The sequence below is a fragment of the Heliangelus exortis genome, chromosome 14 (assembly GCF_036169615.1).
Source record: "Heliangelus exortis chromosome 14, bHelExo1.hap1, whole genome shotgun sequence".
In the NCBI taxonomy this organism is placed as follows: Eukaryota; Metazoa; Chordata; class Aves; order Apodiformes; family Trochilidae; genus Heliangelus; species Heliangelus exortis.
Window position 1 is genome coordinate 11,753,571 of NC_092435.1, and position 23,501 is coordinate 11,777,071.

A 23,501-nucleotide genomic window follows, 5' to 3' on the forward strand; every position below is an offset into this window, starting at 1 on the left:
AAGAAATAACTTGATGGGATTAGCTGAGTTTGAATAGGAGCAGCAGCAAATAGACTCAAACGAGTGTGAATGATGCTGCTGTGCTCTCTATCAGAAAAATATCTGCCAGTTGCCTTGCAGAGCATAATCCTGCAAGGTGCTGACACCTCCAGTTCCCATTGCCCCAGGGGAGCTGGGCCAGGGCATTTCAGGCCTGTGGCTCCCATGACTCACCTTGATCAAACAATGGTTTTTCCCTGGAGTTCTTCTTTTCCCTGTTATATAAAGGCTGATTCTTTCCTACCTTCTCTTTCTTGAAAGGCTCCTGATGCTCACAGGGACGGGGTGTGTTGCTGGTTATTGTCAGCTGCAGGGCTTACAGAGCTGGCAGGGGTAAGGTCAGTGGGGCATGAGCACAGCTCAGCTGGAGAGCAGATGTGAGGAGATCATTTAAGGCAAGCAGCTGAAATTCCCAGAGCCAAACGAGGATAAGACAAATTTTGAAATGTAAGAGCTTTGTTTAAATTCCTTTTGACTTAAGTGCACATTATACCTGGAATGCTCCAGAATTAAATGCACCAAGAGAGTAAAGAAGTTTCTTATGCTTGAACTAGGATGCATAAAGCCAGAGATGTAAAATGAGGTCAGGTGGCTCAGCTGCAGTGAATCCTTTGATATTCATTTAATGGATAAGTAGCTAAAACTCTAAGCTTGCATGGGAGACTTTGAATTTTAACTACTAAAGCTCTTTATAATTCTCTCTCAGATCTTTTACATAGACTGGACATCAGGAAACATTTCTTTTCCAAGAGGGTGGTCAAACACTGGAACAGGCTTCCTAGAGAGGTGGTTGATACCCCAAACCTCTCAGTGTTTAACAGATATTTGGACAAAGCCCTTAACAAATTTCTTTAACTTTGGGTCATCCTTGAAGTGGCCAGGTAGTTGGACCAGATGACTGTTGTAGATGATTGTTCCCAACTGAAATACTCTGTTCTGTGCAGTGTGACTGTTCAGACAGTGCTGTTCCTCTTCTCCAGCCATCCATACCACTGCAGGTCTCCTCAACCTGTTCTCTCATTCCATCTGTCTCTGAACCAGAGGGGAGAGGTGGGCTGGTGCTGGGATATCCATCCTTTTGGCAGTCTTTGAGTTTCAGGTTTGGGTTGAAGTCAAGAAGTTGAAGTCTGGATCAGGAGCTGATTTCTCCTCTGATATAGGGAGGCTGGAAATCTAGTTCAGAACTCTCTCTAATCCTTTTGTCTTAGTATTTCCTTTTTTTTAATAGCTTCCTTATGTATTGAGTTCCAGAAATTCCAGGCTGGTTATACACATGGGAAACAGATTGCAACAGAGAGAAGATTAAATTACTCAGATCAAGGATTACTGAGGCAGAACAGTTTTTCTTCATGCTGTTTGAAAAGGGAGAAGAATCTTCCTTTTTTTTTTTCTTTTTATGTAGGAAGAAGTTTGAGATCAAATGACTCTGAGCTGCCCTTTCATTGGTCAGTGATTGGTTGAGGAAAATATAATGAGCTGGGGTTTTTCCTCCTCCTTCATTTGAAAATCAGTTCTTACCAGTGCTGCATACTTAAGGGAGTTCTAAGACCATAGTCTGATGCTTCAGGAAGCTTATTTTAGGAGGGAAGACTTGACTGAATGCCAGTAGACAGAGCTAATCATCAGGACATCTGGATTCACTTCTTAACTCTGCTGCGTGACCTTGGGTCAATGATTTAGGTCGAGCTTTTCCCAAAATGTTCATTATTTGGAGATGCTTGTGCTGGGTTTCAGCATTGCTGAAAATTAGGCTGTAACTTCAGCTTCCCCAAAGTGGGACACTAATAGGAAGAGACAGATGTAAAATGTGTGCCCGTTTCCTCACTTGTGCTGGGATACAACTGTGTTTCTGGAGTGTGCTGGGGCTTCCTGATGTAAAAAGGATTAGAGGAGGGAAGGGATGGCAGCCAGCTGCTTGCAAAGCATCAGAAAGTGGACATTGTTCAGCAGAAATCAAAGGAGACTGAACAAGAACCAGAACCAGACTTCCCAGACCTCCCAGCTGACCAGCTGAAGGGTTCCCCAGACCCTGTAAGGACCAAACAGATCTAAAGAAGTGCAGAAATGAGAGAGCTGAGGAGAGGCAGCTTTCTACACACTGTTCAGCACCCAGCTGCAGTCCCGCATGTTGTCCAACAGCAGCAGAGGAGCAGCTGATTCCCCTTTTCTTGGATCAGGGACCTAGCATTGAGTGTGGACAGGGCAGTAGGGATGCTTCTGAGAGGCTTTGGTTTGTGTCACAGTCTGTGCATGCCAGAAAGGGACAGGCCCGCTCTGTAGGTGTGGATCAACTGTGCTGATCTCTGGTTATGGAGTGGAAGAGTCCTGATGGTATCAGGCCCTTTCTCTCAATGGTCGAGGGAGCTGGTGGGCTCTTCTTTCTTTCCTGGCTGGTGGGAACATACATCACTTTCCCAGGCACATCCTTACTCCATGCTTGACCGTGGTTGCTACTGGGCTGTGAAGTGAGCTGAGGCACATTTGCAGGGCAATGGCCAGGGGAGTACTGAATGCAGACAGAAGATGTTTGGGTTGAAAGGAAATCCTCCAGCCCACAAGTAGCTCCCACTGCCTGCTGGCCCTGCAGCCTATAAGCAGATGGACTCTGAAGCTAAGTCATACACAACATTTTTTTTTCTCACCAAAGGAGGGTACTTTGCAAGTGTGGTCCTGGAACCACCTGGAAGCCACTCCTGACCCATTTGAAGGTCCCTGTTTTTAGCAACCCTCGGGCCTTGCATTCAAGCTCCAAGACAAGCAAACACAAAGCACAAGTGTTCATCTCCTCTGCACCATCCTCAAGCATCTGAAATGCATTTTATGTACAAGAGTGAGAAAGGCAAAGAAGAAGCAAAACAAAAAATGTTTGAGGAATAAAATAGAACAGCTAAGGACACGAGTGTTACTCTTGCCACTTTCAGTGAACTGGTAGGTGCTGGGGGTGTTCACTTGCTGGGAAAAGTAGCAGAGAAAATACTGAGTCTAATTAGCTCTTTATTTTTGTTGTTTAAGGACTACATTTATTCTGTGCAAAGGGAGAGCATAAGACAAAAGCAGGTGGCTTGATGACACACAGACTTTATGTGGCTGGCTGTTTGGGATGAATTTCACCCATAGTAAATAGAAGTAGAATTACAAGGATTTCAGGGTAACACATCCAAAAAGAGAGCTTTGGCATGTTTGTCCTAGTATCTACATAGCTGCCAGAACAAAATGCAAAACTGAAAAGGACCCAATCACCTCACTTCATGCCATACATACAGTTGATGCAATCTGTCCCCTTGGTGGGAGTAGGGCACAGCACCCCCCAGGGAGAAGCTCCAGCCTGAGATCCCTGAAAATGGAGCACAAGGTGCCCAGCACCCCCTTCACAGGCAGCGAGGTGAGGAAGCCAACACTGTCAAACTAGCAGAGAACATTGGTTTCTCTTTAAAATATTTCTAGCTGTGAGAGGATTGAAACTTTCCTGAATGAAGCCTGAAGTTAGCTAGAATTTCAGCAGTGGGTTTACTGTCAGATGTTGTCCATATTGTTTAAGCTGCAGAACCAATAGTGCTGGGGCTTGGGTTTGGTTTTTTTCAGCTTGTTGAGCCCCTCTTTTCGTTCCTGAAATTTATTGGGATAACCTTCCCTTACAGCCCTCACCCATCCTTTGTGATTTGCCAGAGAAGCAAACGAATGACAGAAACTGTGCTGAGGAGTGAGGGAGGGAGCTCTGTGCCCCTTTCCTTTGCATACATCCATCAGGAATCCATCAGCTACTTGGCTTCCAACACCAGGAGATGAGTGGTGCAGGAGTCATCCTGAATGTCACCACTGCTTTCCTTAGGTGAAATTGCCCTTGGTAATTTTTTTGCAAATTGCTCTGAAGTAAAATGTGTATTTATTTATTGTATGTGTGTCTATGCAACCACCCACACACTTTGCACCATCAGGATCAGCTCTAAGCAGAAGCAGAGCTTTAAGTGCATTTGTATTTGCTGGTAATTTTGGAGAACATTCTGTTCAAAAGGCTTCTGGCTGTTAGATTTCAATATTGCTGCCTTCTCTTCAGCTGGATGTGCCTTTCCTGGAAACAGTGCCATGAAAACACACATCTCAATTTCTGCTGAAGGATTAGCTATAGACAGCAGCCTTTGCTCCTATCCCATATGAGGGAAAAATATGTTATAATTTGAGGGTTGTTTGGCTCGTTGTCTGAGTCAGGTGTGCTACAGAATTGTTTCTAGGTTTGATACCATCATTTCATACACAAGACATTCACCTTTCTCATGGTAACTGAGCAGCTACAAATGAATACAAGTGTTCATTCAAGACTGCTGAAGTATTATTTGCATCTCTTAATATATGTATTCTCATCCTACCCTCCTTATGCCAGTTGAAGTACAGTTTTGTACTACTTGGGGTTATGAATCAGCAGCCTCACCATTTACCATGTTTTGAGAATTCTAAGGGGTTATTAGACAAATTGATAGAATTAATTAACAGCATGCCCTTCTTGTTACAGAAACCCTGGAGACATTTTAAATAGTATTTTATAATGTTGCATCTTGTACCTGCAAGGTTCAGTAATTTGCTGGAACAGAACAAACTTGGCCAGCTGTTTTCTCCAGGATCTTACAAAAATCCTAGCGAACAAAATGTTCCTTTAATCATATTTTCTTTTCAAGTGTCTGTTGGTTTTTAATCCTTTTCCCCCTTTCTTTTGTCAGAAAATGGCATATCCTTGTTAAAAAGAAACAAAAAAAAGCACCACACCACTATTGTTCCTCCCTGGATCTTTCATTTCTTTTCTGTGCTGAATCACCGTGTTCTGATATAGCCTTTTTTATGGTGTAATTGTTTTGTATAATCCATTTTCTTTGGACACCTTTTAGCTTCTGTCTGAAGCTGTTACTGCTATAATGAATGTAGTCATAAATCTGTCATAGGTAACAAGCTAAATTTAGAGCTCAATAAAGCAGGGGAGGGTACACTGCAGATAAGTGAAGTCTATTGAGATGCAGTGGTTACAACAGTGGCACAGAAAGTCCCCTTCTGACAAGTTAACAAAAGGGGACAGAATATTTGGTTCAGCCACCAATTCACCACTGTTACCCATGTTCAAGGTGACAATGCAGGTACAGGCATGGCAGGTCACTGCTGTGACAACCCCAGAGGGTTTGTGTCAGCTGTCCCAGTGAGGCTGAGCCATTCTCCTGGGAGGGGGTTGTTTCCGTAAGGAATGGAGCTGCACAGCTCTGCCACTGAACTGAGATGGATCCCAGTTCCTCCAAAGAATCTGGAACTGGAATTAGGAGCTGTCAGGTGGGGCAGGACCCAGTGCTCCTGGACCTGGAAAAAGGTGATGTGGGAGGTAACTGGGTTGAGGACACCTATCAGATCCCCACAGGTGTGATCCCTGAGGCACCGTGTCCCTGAACAGAATTTGGCAGTTCCTGCCTCAGACCTGGGCAAACCAAGCATTCCCACACTTAAATGTCTGACTGATTGTCAGTACTAGGGCCATTACAATGTTTTTTTAAGAAGAGGAAGGTGAAGAACACAGAGAAGAAAAAGCAAGGTAGAGATGAAAGCAGATGACATAAAGACAAGATGGAGAGAAACCACATTTAAGAAAGATCCAATTCTCTGAACTGCAAACCAATGGATGTTAAGTGAGGGGGATAGATGAAAGAGGAGCAGGAAAGAGTGAAGAACAAAAGAAGGCAAGGCAGGGCAAAAGGGTAGCTTTAGACTATGTATTAGGAAAAACTTCTTTGCTGTGAGAGTGGTGAGACACTGGCACAGGTTGCTTAGAGCAGCTGTGGATGTCCCATCTCTGGAAGTGTTCAAGGCCAGGTTGGATGGGGCTTGGAGCAACCTGGTCTAGTGGAAGGTATCCCTGCCCATGTAGGTGGGTTGGAACTAGATGACCTTCAAGCACTTTTCCAAGCCAAACTGGTCTGTAATTCTGTGGCAAGGAAAGGAGAGGGTAAAATATAAGCAGGGGAAAAAATTAAGCGAACCAGCAGGTCAAATAACGCAGATTTAGCATCTGCATCCCCATGCTGTGCTGTGATGGGGCAGTGGCAAGGCAGCACCAGGAGTGGGACTGTGGGCAGCTCCTGCCACTACTGCCCACCTGCTGTAGTGCTGGGGCAAAGCCTGACCACAGGCAGTTGTCCCAAAGATTTGTGAGTTTGTCACTGACTGTGTAAGAGAAAGACCTTTTCTGTAGAGGGCTGAGAGCCACTGTGGTGTCTCCGTGCTCTGTGGGACAGGCGAGTGTGCAGCACATCAGAAGTGGCAGAGGCTGTGATCCTCTCTGTGCTGAACCATCCTAAGGATGCAGGGGCAGCAATTAGTTTTTCAAAAGTCATTTACATTAGCATTTTATAATTGAATCAGCACTTTACTGAAAAGGTTAAATTCTGCCTTTTAAAAATTAAATCAGCTGTTTAGTTGTCAACCACAGTCGTGCCCTCCTGTTGTCTCAACAAGAATGAAACATTGGCATATTGACATACAAATGGTATTGCTGAAGAGCACATTAACTCTCTTATTTATGACTGTATTGTGCCAAAAAGTGCTGCATCTTGTAATTGAGGGCTCTCTGCTGAATTGGCTGCATGCAAAATCTGTGGAAATTATTAGGACACCACATTTCCATAATTAAAATATTTCCTATGGTGTAGATTTGAAGACTCCCTTACTGCCACACATTGCTCAAATGCAGAATTTTATGAAAATTTGAATGCAAGCATAACAAAGGTTTTGTGCATAGAGAATATTTTTAATTAGTCCAGTTGATACAGTTTGGAAAAGAAATCAAATTAGCTGAGTGCCAGAGTTTTAGCCAATAACTATCAGACAGAGAGTTCTGCTATTCCCTCACTACCTTCCCAGGGGAAGATGAAAAGGGAAATATGGGAGAGAATTTAAAGTTGTAAGACAAGTTTAATGAAACAAAAACAGTTATGGTGAATTACGAATACATTCAAATATGTAAATATGGAACCCAGTTGGTAATTACTTCCTAACCAGAAAAGTTAGGAACACTGGACTCCACAGCAGATGGGGTGCCCAAATCCATGGTGGCAGTGACAATCTGTAACAGCCTTGGAGCAACCAAGCTGGTTCCACTTGGGAAGGCAGGAGAAAGCAACTTGTCTGGGTGAATGAAACTCCTCTCCAGTGAGGAAAGGAGCAGCAGAAGATGGAGCAGTGACAGCCAAACAGACCCCAACCCAGCCAGCACAGCAGCCAGTGAGTGAGGCCAAGGGAAGGCTCTCTGAGGAGCTCTGGGATGGGTCCGTTTGGGTCACCTCACCCACCCTCTCCTCCCCATAGGCTGCCCTGGGGGGCCTCAGGTGGGCTCAGGTCAGTGTAACTGCAGGCAGTTTTTATCCTGGTCTGCTCAAACCAGGACACTTGAGGCCAGGGGCTCTTTTTAGGTGAGCAACGAAAGTTTTATTTGTTGCTGGTCACAAAGAAATGTGCAGCAGTACAGTGACAGAGGGATTCTTGCCTTGCCAGGGCTCACATAACCAAATAATTCATGTGAATGCTATAATGAAGCATTCATAGGTGCTGTTGATTTCAGTGGATAATTCTCACCATTTGTCCATTGTTGTTGGACATTAGGAATTATCCTAAGTCAGTGTTAATATTTTTATGATATGAAGCAGCCTAATAGTCAAACATTTTATTTAGTCAAAAGTTTGCAGTTTTAGAAAGCTCCTGAAGTCAGACAGTTCTGCAAAATGATTCCTTTCATAAAAATCCCCTCTCCCATTCTCTCTTCAGTAAAACAGAAGCCAGAATATTGCAAACAGTATGGATTAGAGCTTCGTCTGTTAGCTGTGCGTCTGAGAAGTCCCATTGCCTTGTTAAAGCTGTTGTGCTATTCTACCCTTTCTCTAGCCCTGGAAACAACCTCAAAGACTGTGATATTTGAAAACTCTAGAATATAACTTGCCCTTGAGATGTTGTGAGTGTTTTTTGATACTCCCTGTACAAATGAAGAAAACTCTTTGCTTTACAGAGGACATGCAGCAATGATAGATGTGCATTTTGGTGTGAGACATCTGATCCTCACCTACTGTAGGTGGGGGTGAAAAACGATGCTAGCAGCACTGACAAGTGTCCTCTCTGCCTGCTCATAGAGTTCAGGAATCCTTCTCTCCAAGCATTGCAGGAGAAGATTTTCAGGAGGCGATAAATAAATTTTGATCCCTCTGATTAATACAGTTAAGGTCAAAGAGATTCTATTTGGAGCTATTTAAAATACTCTTAACTTGCAGACATACTGCTGTCAGTAGGGCTAAGTGCCTTATCTGGCTGAGAAGTGTATACAACCCTTATGAAACTATTCTTAAGTATTCTGGTTACTATCTTTAGCTCTAGCTCATAACAAGACAAAAAACACTTAGCTAAATGTAGTCCTGAGGTGCTTAATCCAGTTAAGAATATTTTGTCCCCAAGTGTCTTCTAGGTGACTTTTTGTAGCTCGCCATCCTGCTGCATCATGCAAAAAACTTCTCTATGTGCTCAGGCCTGTGAATTCTTTAATGGCTGTGAGAGCCTCAAAGTCTGATGTCAACTGAGGACATCACGAAGATGTCAGAGTGTGTCCAGAGGAGGGCCACAGAGATGTTCAGAGGGCTGGAGCATCTCTGCTGTGGAGACCGGCCGGGAGAGCTGGGGTTGTTCAGCCTGAAAAAGAGAAGGCTCTGGGGAGACCTCAGAGCACATTCCAATACCTGAAGGGGCTGCAGGAAACCTGGGGAGAGGCTTTTTACAAGGGCATAGAGTGATAGGACAAGGGGCAATGGTTTCCCTCCTGAAAGAGGGAAGATCTAGATTAGATATTGAGAAGACATTCTTTATTGTGAGGGTGGTGAGACACTGGCACAGGTTGCCCAGAGAAAGCTTCCCCATCCCTGGAAGTGTTCAGAGCCAGGTTGGATGGGGATTGGAGCAGCCTGGTCTAGTGGGATGATCTTGAAAGTCCCTTCCAAAACAAACCATTCTGTGATCTGTCGTGTTCACTGGGGGTGTTACACTCAGACTGACCTGGGAAGCCTCATTCCTCTGCCCCTCACAGCTCCCATCAGCCATATGGCAGTGGGATGTGAGAGCTCCAGTGAGAAACTGGGGAACCTGGGCCTTGTTTTCCAGTTCATACTCGGTGAGACACTGTTGTCTCTCCCAATGACCTGCAGCTTCCCTCAACTTAGTGCTGTTCAAACTGGCTGGGAGGGCAAAAACACATACAAGGCAGAAACCTTGTCAAGGCTTCCCAGGACTTTTCAGTTCTGAGACAACCTCCGGGCAAGGCAGCGTGACAGCTTCTGCATAAATCTTTGCACTCAAAGCTTGGGAAGAAACCTTATATTTGGCTAAATTTTTGCATATGTAAGTTTGGATGGAAAAAATATTTCCTGAAAAATTGTGACAGCTCTGTTTGTGTATTCACAAACATTTTTTTAATTCAACCCATTGCTTTAAAAAGAGTTTTCCTTATACCTGCGTATCACCAAATTTATTGCAAGTTAGCAGAGCCTCTGTGTGGGTCATTCTTCTGGAGAGGAAACATCTTTTTGATAATGCAGCACTGACCCACGAGCAGCAGTGCCTCAGATAAGCACCTTGGTTCTGTGCTAGCTCAGCAGGGCAACAAACATGATCACACGCTCCTTTTGAACCAGTGAAAAAGCTTGTAACTTGAGCAGCGTGTGATAAGAACAGAAGCATAGCAGATTCCCTGTGGGTAAACTTGTTACGTAGGTGGTGTTTGCAGTTGCAGCTTTGCTGGGGGTATCGGGAGTTGTGTGAGATTTTCCCTGGAAGTTCATGTTCCAAGCTGGAAATGATCACTGGGTCCCGATTGCAGTTTTTTCTGAATCACTGCTGAAGCACATTGAGTTTCCTACAAGCTACTCTTGTAACTCAGCTGTGTCAGGAGGCTCAAGCTTCTTGCAGGTAACTTCCCTATTACTGTTTACAACTGTATCACACACTTTATCTGAGCCAATTTGTTTGAGCAAGTGGACTGACATGATTTCATTCAGCTGTAGTGAGCAGGAATTTGGCCTCCTGTCTCACGTTCCTCACGTAAACCTCCCCTGAAACACAGCGTAGCGGTGGGCTTGGCAGTGCTAGGTTAAGAGTTGGACTTGATTATTTTAAAGGTCTTTTCCAACCAAAATGATTTTGTGATACAAAGCACTCTCACCATATCACTGGTCAGGATCTATGTTGCTCAGGGTGTTCAGCAGCAGCCCCACAATGTTGACCCCTGCCCTGCCTCAAGTGCCCTTTCCAGCGTGTGCACTCGATGTTCATCTCCTGCAGTGGATCTTCAGCCACCTTCTTGCGTTTCCTTCCCTTTCAGGTGTTTTCACCAGCTGGAGAAATGAAAAGCTCTTGCTAGCCCTTTAGATGGTCAAAAGTGTGGGGCTCTGTTTGTTTGCTCACCATGTAACCCCAGGTAGTGGCAGCAGGTTTTTTGCCCCGTCTTGAGCTGATGCTGCAATTAATCCTAGCGTAGAAACAGCCCTGGCCCTCAGCTCACAGCAGAGAGGTCACTTCAAGGACATTAAAAGCTTGTCGAATTTGGAAGCCCAGCACTTGGCTGTTATTTTAGGTATTACTGTTGGCTGTGGATTTGGTGCACCTGTATCCCTCCTGAGGAGGAGGCTCATCTGAAGCTCAGCAAGTTTCAGCAGCAATGGTTTCAGGGAGATGGGCACTGTGGGGTGGATGTAGTCAGGAGTTCAGTGTGTTCATCAGCAACTGTTTCAGTCACAAACAAAAAGGAGACTTACCTGTCCCATCAGTAGCAAATCGCAGTGGGAGGCCATAAATCCACCCACAAGTGGGTGGCTGTGGCTTGCACTGACTTTAGCACAGCAGTGCTCATCTTGAAGGAGGTTTAGGTTGCAAGACTGGATGGATGAAGTATGGATCATGCTCACTGGTTTCCATAGCATGCATGCCAGGTAAACTGTCTTACTTTGGAAAGATTCTGATACATCCTCAGTGGACACAAGCTAGAAGGGCCATTCCTTCACCCTGCTGGGCCACATGGGGTTTTGGATATGAGAGGTCACGTTGGCATTCCCAGGCTGCTTCTGCAGTACCTGGCACTGCACACAGAGCCAGGAGCCCCAGAACATGGTCCAGCTCCTGTTCCTGGAGCTTTGCTGAGCTTTCAGTAGTTAAGCATGTTCATAATTTAAGGTGGTAGACTTCTTCAGCTTGAAGTGATTGCTGCTCTCCAGGCTAAGTCTTGCTGGCATCTCTGTTTTAACTGGATTTGTTTTTCCTTCCAGGACTGATTTTTCTCCGTCTCTATTTACATGGTGATAAGAAGTTCTAATTCCACTCCATCAGTCTGGACTGATGAATCTGAGGAATAGAACAGGTAATTTCTAATTTGGCTTGTAGCTTTCAGTGACTCAGGCAGTGAGAACCACTCCTTCAGTGAGAACTCATGGAGTGCATTCCTATTTAGGGACAAAAGAAACCATACAGTTTCTTTGCCCAGGTCAGAGATCTGTACCCTGGGGCAGGGAAGGGAGGGTAGATTTGTGTAGCTTTTACTGTGAGCAGCATCTTTGACTTCCTATCAGTTGTGGGTAGATTTATTTCTGTTACTTTTACAGCTACCAAGTTGTTTGAGCTTTGAATAGTCTCAAAGCAAGGAAAACCACTTGGATGTACCCAGGGGGGAATGCCCCTTGGGTGCTGGGCAGGACGGGAGGGTTATGCCAGTGAAAGTGCTCATGAGGGATGTAGGTTGTTGCTGATGCTAGGGACAGGTGTCATCTCTTCTCTGGAGGTGTCTGGAAGGGGTGCAACCCAGCAGAGCTGATCTGGGTGACATGCTGTGGAGGCTCCCCATGTCTCAGTCTTATCCCATCTGAGTCACAGAAAACAAGTCACTAGTGAAGAAGTTACCCTTGTGTTGAATTTTCCATCATTTCACAGGGTTTGAGAGTACTGAGTTGTTGCCCAGTATGCTCCTTGCCTGTGCTGCAGTAGCAGTTAAGTGAAACCATCAGTCCACAATGACTGTTCTGCTGCAGGGACATACAACACCCAGGGAATCCCAGTCATCTCCACTCCTTTTCACTGGTTAGTGCCAGGCAAGGAAGTTTTGACTTGAAGCCTTAGGTGTGACACAGATGATGTGGTGGAAGTCCACCAGCAGAAGCAGCAGCTGTTGGCTGCAGGGTGCTTGGTATGAACCTGTGTATTATATCATCTCTTAGATGTCCTGATAGTACCCTGCCACTGGCTAATGCTAATCCTTGGGGGGATTAGCACAGTTTCCTTCTTTCTTCTATGCCCTTCTACTGGGAAAGAACTCTCAGGTGCTTTTCAAGCACTGCAGTGCTTCATATCAACCAGCAGCTTGTCCAGTCTCCCAAAGCAAGACCAGGCACAGGGTTCCCAGGTACAGACATCAGAGTGAACCTGACTCTGACATTTGTAGGGGAGATGCTGATTCCTGTGCAGAGCTCAGAGCACGGGCAGGGTTCCCCATCCTGTGGCAGAAGGAGAGCAAAGGCAAGGGCTGCTCTTTCCCTCTACAGTCAGGCTTGTAGTAGCTGAATGTTTGGGTGTGCAGCAATGGTTTCCCTCCTCAAGCCTCAGTAGCTGACAGAACAAGCAAGAAACTACCTAACAAGAGAGGAGTAGAAAGGCAAGATTGAAACATTCAGGACATCATAAAGTACAAACCAGTTTGCTCCATATTCTGACATCCTAAGCAAGGCCAGGGAATATGTCTCAATAAGCACTTCTATCTTTTCCTTTCAGAGCCCTGTGTTGTGTAAACGAACTGATGGATGAAGATGAGAAGGACAGGGCAAAGAGGTATGAAGGGATGCAGAGAGTCAAGATCTGAGACTCTCCTGGGGAAGAACTGTAAATGCTGTGTGGTCTGATGCTTGAAGTACTTGGGACCACAGAGTCAAAAAAACCCCATGCAGTTTACAGGCTGTGTAGAGCAGACCACAAACAGCATAATTAGGTCACCATTTTCAAGCTTCTCATGGTGTGTTTGACCTGATGGGTCAATCAGCTGAGTGGTCCTTAAATTATATTGTCCTGCCCTCAGAATCTCATGTTATCCCATGGCTATTTATTATCTTGATGTGGGACCCCTGACCTGTGGTTTTATTGATATCATGAAGTGCTTCCCACCTGGGGTAGAGCTCAGAGCTCTGTGAGAGAAGCCCTGCTCTAGCACAAGTTGGTCTCCCTTCAGAGAGGCATTTGGCTCAGTTCTAAGTCACTGTACAAGAGTGCTGAAACAGAGGTGACTGTAAATGTAAATGCTGGGCTGAGAACCTACAAATGCCAACCTAAATATGAACATCAATGCTCTCTGCATACCACAGTTGGTCTAACTCACAGGAAGCATGAATATGCTCATAAAGGAAATTAATTACTACTGGAAGAGGTTGTATGAAAATAGGATTATTTCTGATATAAGCATTGGAAAGAACATTTTGGAAGAAAATGAATGGATTTGCTTTCCCCTTTATTGTTTTTAATGGAATGGAAAACCCTAATAAAACATTCTTAAGTCGTATTAATGAGATCTGGAAATGAGCCTTTGGTTTCCCCAGCCAGACTCTTAAGGTTGCCAGTTTCATATATCATGGCAGCAGATTTTCAAACCCAGATACAAGAGCATGTGCTCGACTTCATTCTGCAGTTGCCTCTGCACAGTATTTTCTCTCTAGGAGCTGCTTTTGTGAGTACAAGTCAGGGAATAGGGAATCCTTCTTCTTTGGCCTTAATATGTGTGTGTAATAACTGCAAACCAAAAGTTCATAAAAATGAGGTGAGCAATGCATGAGGGTGTAGGTGCTGAGACTTACTTTACTGGAGACATTTCATCCATGAGAGCTTCACCTGATTATCACTGCTTTTGAAACACTGGGAACTGCTGCTGAAATGTGCAGAAGGATTGGTCTTGCTCAAATGAATGTAAATCCTGTTGGTTACCTTCAGGTGTTCCTTGCTGCTGATGAGCTCAGTCCTGCTGCAAGGCTCTAAGCACCAGCAAGGCACTTATGCCCGAGCCTAATTTTAAACAAATGAGCATTTCCAGCAAAGTTTACATTCTTGTATTTGAAGTGTTTTGCTGAGGCAGGGTCATTTACCTCTCCCTGAGTCGAACTGTAGGTCTTTCATTTTATTTAGTAGCATTTCTCTTTCTGGCACACAGGGCATCACGCAACAAATCTGAGAAGAAGAGGAGAGACCAGTTCAATGTCCTCATTAAAGAGCTTTGCACCATGCTGCAGGGCCACGGCCACCCTCTCAAGATGGACAAGTCCACAATACTTCAGAGGACCATTGACTTCTTACAGAAACAGAAAGGTACCGGTGGGCACTGGCCTGCTCCTCTTGAAGGCCCTGGGTCTGCATTTGCCCAGCAAACAGCTTCCACTCAGAAAATGAAACCTGGGTTTCCCAGGCACCTCAGACCTCCAGAGAGGACACAGATCTAGGTGGGAGGCAGAATAAAGCCCAGCATTTGGCCTCAGGAGACAGGCTGGGTTTGAATACAGAGCTGACCTGAAAAGATGCAGTGCTGTCTGCTTTTTAATACAGTGGTGTTGTTCCGTTTCCCTCTCTGGCCACCACATCCCCTGGCAAGTTTTGTAGTGTCTCAAACAGAGCGTGAGGGAGGAAGAGCTGAGGAGCAGCACACACTGCAAACACTGGGGAAAGGGTTTTCTCTGCCCTAATCCCAAGTGTCCTGGGTCAGGAGGTGACATTCACATGAGCCTTCCTGAAACAGCTTCAGAGTCATGGACCCTGCCTGCTCACACTGATGCTCAGCTACTCTGAAATTAGTCCCTTAACCTTAATTTCTGAAGGATTTCTTCAGACCATCCAAAATGTCTCCTCTTTCTTTTCTTGATTTCATTTGTATCGTGATGGCATGGATAATGACTGCTGCATACAAGAAAGCTTTGTGGGGAGAGTGATCTGAGGATGATTCCTCTGAAAGCCTCTTAAAAGAAATCTAGTGTTACTTGAAAATGAAAAAAAATATTCAACTAGCATGAGTCATGTTGCTTTTTTGATGTTTCCTCTTTAAGAAATCACAGCACAGACAGAAGCCTGTGAGATTAGACAAGACTGGAAGCCTTCATTTCTTAGCAACGAGGAGTTCACCCAGTTGATGTTAGAGGTAAGATGGAATTAAAGCTACATAGGTTAGTGATAAGTAATTAGTTCAGTGGAGCAGTTCAGAGATACACAGCTCCTTTTCACCTGTAGGTCCCAATGTTAATGTTAATGATTTCTACTTTGCTGGCACAAAGAATACAGACCTAGCAGGGACCAATGTGCTAAATGCTTTGCAGACACAGAATTAAAAATATGATTGCTTCCCCTTCAAGATAAACAATTTTCCATTTAGGAATGAAGACCAGTTTGGCCCATATTTGATCTGGTGAAAAAGAGAAATTGCCTTTCTCAGAAATGCCTCTAGAGCTTGCAGTTTCAGCACAAACTTGAAAGGATCTGAAAAAAGCAGATCTGCTCTCTGCCTCCCACATCCCCTTAGCCAGGCAGCATTTACTGGTGGCTGTGCAGTGCTGAACCTGTGATGGGAATGCTCTGCCTTTTGCTTGGATTGCCTGTAAGTGCATCTGGAGAACAGCTCTGATGCTCTCACCTCTAAAATGCTCGGCTGACCTAGAAGCACCCCTCGAGCCTACGTTTTCCCTTTCTTAAGGCTGCAGCTTTATGGTTGTGCTGCTGTCCTCTGGCTGGGACATTGCCTGCCCTGCGTGGGCAGCTGTTCCTCTTCGCCCCACCAAAATCAGGGTGTATACTGGGCTGAGCTGGGAAGTACTGGAGTGTCTTCGTTGCTCCTTTTCGTCAGGATGTCATGACTCACCTCCCTGGAAAAGTCTGTTCATTCTTTCTGGGAATTTCTCTCACCAAACAAGCTCATTTGTTCCAGCCGAATCAAAACAAATCCCCCCCCCTCCTTAGAAGTGGTGGGGGAGAGAAAGCTCTTTAATAACTGCTGGCTTGCTGGACCAGTTTAGAGTGCTGACCAGTTTACTTAAAATCTGTGGGTTTTTTTCCAGAGAGGGCTTATTTTCAGCAAAGGCAGAGTAGGGCAGTGAGGTGGGGAAGATGTGAATGGCTCCCTATAGCCAAGCTGCAGAGCAGTCTAACAGAGCCTTTAGAGGAGCTGGCTTTGTGCATGGTGCTGAGCAGATATTAAACCTCCCAGATCTTGGTTAAGTGTTAGAGAAGAATAGGGAGAGACACTGGGTCAGGGGTACAAGATGTTGTGAAGAACAGAAAGAACACCAGAGAGAAAAGCACATGCAGTGATTTACAAGGGACAGAGAACTTGAACTCCTGGGCAGAAATCATTGTAAATAAGAAATGGGAAATGAAACAAACATAAAATTATTGTGTCACTAGACTAACAAATGAGTGCTTTACACAATGTAAATAAGGCTTTAGAGCTTTTCCACATAGTCCATAAATTACTAAGAATACGGCATTGTATAATATTTCTGTCTCTGCTTATCCATCCATCCACCCACCCACCCATCCACAATGCTGGGTTTGCCATGATGTTATCTATGATCTCCTTACGCACCAAATTGTTTAACTGTGGTGTAATTCAGAACGTATAATGAAGTTACTGAAGTCACTAGGATTGTGTGGGTGTCGAATTTCCAACCACCAATGTCTTGCTTCATGTTAAATAAATACTGGGTGAAAAATACAAGTCAATTTAATACTAACGAGCAAATAAGAATATAAGAAGAATGTTGAATTAGACAGCATATGTAATTTTTATTTTCCAACATTGAACTTTAATCTTCAAAGCTAATCTATGTTAGTTTTAGGTTGCTAGAAGCATCACCACAGAATAAATTAGCCTATTGTATTTTAAGTTTTTCCCTTGCTTAATTTTTTTTCCCCTGTTTTTTCCTGCCTTTTATCATTAGGCACTAGATGGCTTTCTCATTGCTCTTACCACTGATGGGATTATTATTTATGTATCTGACAGTGTTTCATCTCTTCTGGGACACTTACCGGTAAGTTCTGAGACACCCACCCCCCTGCCTTGACCCAGCCCTCCCATTGCAGGGATGGGGATTGGCTTTGTCCAACCAAAGAGGCAACTGATTGGGGGTGGGAAATGCACCAGCAAACTCTTAGTGAGCTTCTTAAGCTCCTGTGAATAACAGATTTTCTCAGGGTCTGCAAAAAAACCCCTATGAGAAATGACTGTGCTTTGAGCTCATCACCTGGCAGCACACCTGAAGGAGGGTCTGGGGGGTGTTTATCCCACCAGGTATAGGGAAAACTTTGTGAAATCTGTGCCTGCTGAAGCTCTCCTCAGATAATTCAAAGATGATTTCAGGACTGAATCCATACCCTTCTAATGACATTGGGGTTTTTCTACTTTGAGCCCCTGGTCTTTAGTAACAAATATGAGGCCTCAAAGTTTTCTTGGGAGAATTTCTAGGCAACTGTTGGGTGCAGAAGTTTCTGCTGGCCTCTCAAAAACATTTTTTATTTTTATCTAGTGCCAAGCATGAGGCACCAGTGACGCTACCTGAAGGCAAGTTTGAGCACACAGTTAATTTGGCTGAGTGTCCTGGTGTGCAAAGAAACAAATATGTGCTGACATTTTGGTAGAACCCCTTTAGTCAGGATGTGTGGATTTATCAGCATGGGAACACTTGCAGGTCAAGCTGATTTTGCCAGATGTTCAGCCTAGAAGACAAATGGAGGATGTGAGGAGGAGCTCTCCCACTTCTATCTCATCCTTCCAAAGGGAAACTGTTCAGATTTTCAATCTGATACAATATTTCTCATCTTGTTATACTCCCGTGGTACCAGGATTCTTCTCCAGCTTGCATCCGGCTGGACCAAAGGGCAACTCCTGGGACCCTTCCAACCTTGTGCAAATAGATACCAGCTCCAGGGTAAAATAACCTAAGGGTTATATTTTGCCCAAGATCCCTTTGCAGATTGACAGAGCTTCCTTGTCTGAATCCATGCTGCACCGTGGGATGCAAAGGCATGGGGTTGTGCCAGGCCATACTGCTGAACATGACAAAGCATTCTTTTGTATCAGTCAGATTTGGTGGACCAAAACATATTAAACTTTCTGCCTGAGCGGGAGCAGAGTGAGGTGTACAAACTCCTTTCTCCACACGTGCTCATGACAGATCCTGTCGCAGCTGATTTTCTAAATGGTAAGCTCTGCTCTTCTCTCTCTCTGTCAGGGAAATTTGCCAAAGGCTCCCAGGGGAGCCTTCACAGGGCTCTCCAGCTATTTAACTCTCTTCCCTGCCACTTCTCTTTTGCCACAGCTAATATTTCTGGGGTTTAATGGAGCACATCATCTGCTGTTCCTATGTGCTCCCAGTATTTGGTCAGTGGTTTGGAGAGTTCTTGTTCTTCTGGCTGCTTTGCATCGTAGAACAGGGAAGTTGCCCTCATAAGCTGTTTGTCCCAGGATGCTGGACTGAGCCTGTGAAAGGAAAAAGAGGCTTGGGGGAAGGAAAAGGGTAGGAGAAATCCCAAAGGGTTTTATGGGTTTTGTCAGTCTTTGTTCCTAGGAAGTTTGCATGTCTCAGAACACCTCAGAAACCCTACATCTAATTTGAGGAGCAGCCTTCCTATCTGAACAGCCCATCTGGATCTCTATTGCTCGCTGCTTTCCCACCCCCCAAAATGCCCCTTTCGCCCAGAAAATGTCCCCAGCACCAGATCAGGCAGCAGTATTTTCCAAACAGCCACATACCACAAGGCTCATGTTGGGAGCCCCTTTTCCTGGAAGGTTTCCCGTGGCCAGGCAGTGGGAGGAAAGCAGCAGGAGACACTGGGCAGCCCTTGTGCTGGGGCTCTGCCCTGGCCCTGCTTTCCCTCTGGCTGCAGTCTCCATGGTCTAATCCATGGAGTTCAGACCTGGAGCAGAAAACTGAATAAGAGTTTGGCATGGTGCCCTCCACCATTAATGGAAAGGCTTAGGGTTACTTCAGTGCCCTTTGGATCTGGGTCCTTCTGAGCAGTGCCAGAGCAGAGTACTGCAACATCACTTAACTGCTTTGCACAAAGTCGTGGCGTGCCCAAGGTCAGAGGAAAATACCAGTGACCCAGTGGCAGGTGGCTGTAAAGCCATGGGAGAAAGGGTGAGAGTGCGTTTCCTTACACAGAAACAGCTAATCACTGCTCCTAATAGTTATATATTTACCTGCAGGTATCTAGAGCATCCCAGAAGGGTGTGCCTAGATAGCACAGCAGCAGAGTTGGGATAAACACTGGGACAGATTCAAGAAATGGAGTGTGCTAAAGTGCAGACTTTGAGTAAACATTGTGTGTGTCTCCCTCTCTTCCTCTCATTTCAGCGGAAAAACAAATAGAGTTTTGCTGCCATTTAGCAAGAGGCAGCTTAGATCCAAATGAACCCCTGATGTATGAATATGTGAAATTTGTAGTGGATTTTAAATATTTTACTCATGGTAAGTTACTGTTCCAACAAACCTTCACTTCTCTACCTCTCTCCTTGAAACTGTTGATCTGTAGCCTCCTAAAGGTCTTGTTTCACAGCTGAAAATGCTCCATAATCAGCTGGGATGGGATAAGCTGTGGAGATGATGTAGATGTTTTTCATCTAAAAGTGGGGGGGAGGCTGTTGGTCAGAGGATTGCACCCTTCTGCATGCTGTGCTTGAAGAAGTGATGCCAGACTGATACCTCTGTGTGACCCACTGCCAATTGCAAGGCAGCCTACTTATTCAAATAATAAAGTTGCTATTCTGTTTCACTGGTGACAATCAAATGACACCTTTAAAAGGTTAAGTAGTTTGAGAAACCTGCAAGATCTTGAATCATGCAAAGGCTGAGGTGGAGAAAGGCTCACAAGCAGACTGTAGCTGCACACTGTGAGCTGTCTTACAAAGCTCCCGTGCAAGCCAGGGGTAGGTTTATTATGAATGTGTAATTTGGAGCCTAAAGGGTCATGCTTTAAATAACATCAGCATGTATCAGTGTGGCATCGCCTTGTGGGTAGGAGGAGCTTGTTGCTTGGGTTTCATCAGTCATTGTACCTGTCCTGACATGAAAAGAAATTTCTCCTTCCTCTTCTTCTTAAATAAATTGTCTGGTTGTGTCTAGTGCCTACACCCTCCTGTAATGGCTTTGAGTCAGCTATTGCACGAGCTTTCAGGTCAGCCACGGAGGAGCAGATTTGCCTCGTAGCAACTGTTCGTCTCGTCACACCCCAGTTCTTAAAGGTGAGAGCTCTGCCAATGCATCGTCCCCTCAGCACAGGGCATGGCTAGGGTGGGCAGCAGAGCCACTGCTGGTGCCACAGGCTGTGTGTGCAGCTTTGGGCCAGGGGGGCTGGGATGCAGCAGCCCCTCGAAGCAGTCGATCAGCAGCACTTTGTGTTTTGTGGGTTGGTAAATGAGTGAGAATGCAGCTGGGTTTGTGAGTGGGAGATGATGTGTGTGTTCTGGAATGATGAGACAGAATGTGGGAGCTGCTTCTGAGAAGAGGTGGTTACCTGATGGGATGTCCCAGAGCAGGAGGCAACCAGAACAGCAGTAAAAGGTGACCAGATTCACCTATAAAAGGTGATTGCAGGCAGGCTGGAGAGGGTCCAAAGAAGGACCACAAGGATGGTCAGAGGACAGGAGCACCTGTCATACAAAGAGAGGCTGAGAAAACTGGGTTTGTTTAGCCTTGAGGAGAGAAGGCTTAGGAGAGACCTTATTGCAATGTTCCAGTACCTAAAGGACAGCTACAGAAGATGGAGGCTCCCTGTTTACAAGGAGTCCCATGGATCAGACAAGGGGCAATGGGCACAAGTTGCTTCTGGGGAGATTCTGCTTGGACACGAGGTAAATTTTTCATCCTGAGGACAGTCAGGCATTGGAATGGTCTCCCAGGGAAAGTGGTGGATTCCCTCATTTGGCAAGTTTCAAGTCTCAGTTCAACAGGACACTGGGACATCACACAGAAACTATAGCACTAGAAGGGTTGGACCAAGTAGTCCTTGAGGTCCCTTCCAACCTGACATTCTAGATAAACCACTTTAAAAGTTGCTGTCTCTAGAAAAAATACATCCCACTGCTTCTATGCCAGATGGCCACCAGCATCTTGAAGTGCTGAACACTGTGTTTCATGGGCTCTTTCTGACAGTCCCTAAGTGTCCCGTGGCACGGTACAGTGGTGACAGGGACAATGACCATTGGTGCTTCTTGCTCTGGAGATCCTGAGTCACCTTGGTTTGAGGCTGGACCCAGTGCTGTCATTTGTCTTCAGATACCAATATTTAACAAAAGCTGGGGAACTTTGCCTATGGACTGAAAGATGAGGGCCTTGGATTATTTATCCTAGCTCTGAAATTCATCCCAGCATAAATTCTTCAGCCACTTTTCATCAGTTTATGCATCTGTGAAATGAGGCTTATACATTCCTTAGGGGAAAATAAGTCAAGTGCTTTAAAAGCAATTTATTTTGCTAGGGTTTGTTATACCAAGAAGATGCACGTTTGGTCTTCACAGAGAGCTCCCTTTGTTATGTCAAGGAATTAAATGTCTGAATGTGCCAACTGTTTTGCAGGAGCTCTGCAATGTTGAAGAGCCATGTGAAGAATTTACATCAAGGCATAGTTTGGAATGGAAATTTCTATTCTTGGACCACAGGTAAGAGATGTGGTTTTAGTCACTGAAGAATAAACAAACTGTAGTTTAAAAAAAGAAAACTGTGTAGCTATTGCCTGAGATCCCAAGTCGAATAATTCTAATTAAATGAAACTTAGTACTCAGAACTTATTTATTAGGCATCCTTAAATACTTTGCTCTTTTCCATATTTTAGGCAGGTAAGAAACCATATAAAATGGTAGAAAAACATATAGAAAAATGTCTAATTTCACAAAGATATCAAGTCATTAAAAGAAAGCAGTGTAGGTCCTGTCACCTGTGTTGGTGAAGCTCCTCTGCTTTCCAGCTACAGCTCCCAGAAATCCTCCTGAATCTTTTGTATGTCAATAAAATTTTGATTTTCACCTTGAGAAATGATGAGGTTTAATAATAAAAGAAAAAAAAGTTTATTAGATGATTTAATTGCAGGATTTTTTTACAATGCCATATGGTAGGCTAGGATTCATCTTAGTGAATGAAACAGACTGGAACTGCCTTATTAAGCTGATTAATGTAAGATTCATGTTCTTCAAAAGAAGCTGGAGGGTTTTGTTCACTCTTTTACTTCTCTTCATTTGACATATGTGTGTAAGCACATTGCAAAATCCTACCCTTTCCATTATCCCTCCCTTTGCAAGCTGTGCAAAGGTAATCACTACTAGAAATAGAAGACTGTCAATAAGGCAGTAGGAAAAACAGCGTTTGGGAGGAAAAACCCCTAAATATCATCTGCACATTTAGAGCAAGAGAAGTAGCAAATAGGAATGAAAAATAACTTGCATTTACATAGTAAACAAGGCGTGTATCTCTCACATCGTACCTTGAAGCATGGAGGAAGCAACCCTGTGACAACCCTATGGTTAACACCATGTGGTTTGGGGCAGTCAGCTTATTATTTGTGTTGTTAGGATCTTGCTGGAGTAACTTGGTTAGACTTTTGTTGGCCTGTCCAATAATGCATGTTTCCAGCACCAATTTGTAAAAGAGCACTGAGTCCCTTATTCCAATGCCTGGTGGAGCAAGCTGGTTTTCCAGAGGGCTGTGTCCCAGCAGCTCCCATGCATACAACAAGCAGGGAGTGCTTAGAAACCCATCAAAGGGGCTTTTGATGAATCTGGGTTATGACTCAGAGAGGAATCTCTGTGCTCTGGATGCAAGACACTCTGGTCCCATTGAAACCCCAATGAGGAAACCTTTGTTTCTGAGAGTAAATTAAGCTGATACAGATGCTGAGGCAGAATTTGTGACAGCCTTGGTTGTAGCTTCAAGAAGGAGCAGGAATTGTGTGGGTTGTCTCATTTCATCACCAGTTCAAACCTCTCTCCAGTACCATCTGCAGGCTCTGTGAAAAGCTGTTGGCTATTTTTTCCTTTTCTTGTTAATTTATGTCAATTCCCAGCACCTGATGCTGAGGTGTGTCCTCAGCAGGGGCAGAGGGTATCCAGCATGAGCTGGAATCAGGACCTTTCCTATCATGATGACAACATAAATTGGAGTAAAGATCGATAATTCAGGAAAAACTCCATAGGTCTGGCTAACTATTAGAAAACTAGGAAAAACATGTATTCTACACCTACATGTAAATATGTGGAGAGAAAAAGAACCTTTCAACTTGTATTGTTGATTCTCTTCACTATGGTCCTCTCCTTATGTTCCCCTCATTTATTAAAAGACAGCACTCAAAAGTCTCTTTTAAGTCTGTGCATTTCCATTTGCAGGCTTCTGCTCTATCTTCAGCTAACAAGACTT

At 44.6% G+C, this 23,501-nt stretch overlaps 1 protein-coding gene across 4 annotated transcripts in view; it reads left to right on the forward strand.

Annotated features, from left to right (window-relative positions):
- The window catches only part of LOC139802406 (neuronal PAS domain-containing protein 2-like), a 102,075-nt gene that overhangs the window by 60,492 nt on the left and 18,082 nt on the right, over positions 1-23,501 (forward strand). For 3 of the 4 annotated variants that reach the window (XM_071757552.1, XM_071757551.1, XM_071757550.1), the window contains exons 2-10: positions 11,358-11,449; positions 12,850-12,906; positions 14,270-14,424; positions 15,153-15,244; positions 17,037-17,126; positions 18,176-18,296; positions 19,452-19,565; positions 20,220-20,338; positions 21,672-21,754. In XM_071757552.1, the coding sequence (XP_071613653.1) occupies positions 12,875-12,906; positions 14,270-14,424; positions 15,153-15,244; positions 17,037-17,126; positions 18,176-18,296; positions 19,452-19,565; positions 20,220-20,338; positions 21,672-21,754 (806 nt within the window). In that variant the 5' untranslated portion in view covers positions 11,358-11,449; positions 12,850-12,874. Of the gene's footprint in view, positions 1-11,357; positions 11,450-12,849; positions 12,907-14,269; positions 14,425-15,152; positions 15,245-17,036; positions 17,127-18,175; positions 18,297-19,451; positions 19,566-20,219; positions 20,339-21,671; positions 21,755-23,501 lie in introns of those variants that run through there. The other variant, XM_071757553.1, reaches the window with a different exon arrangement.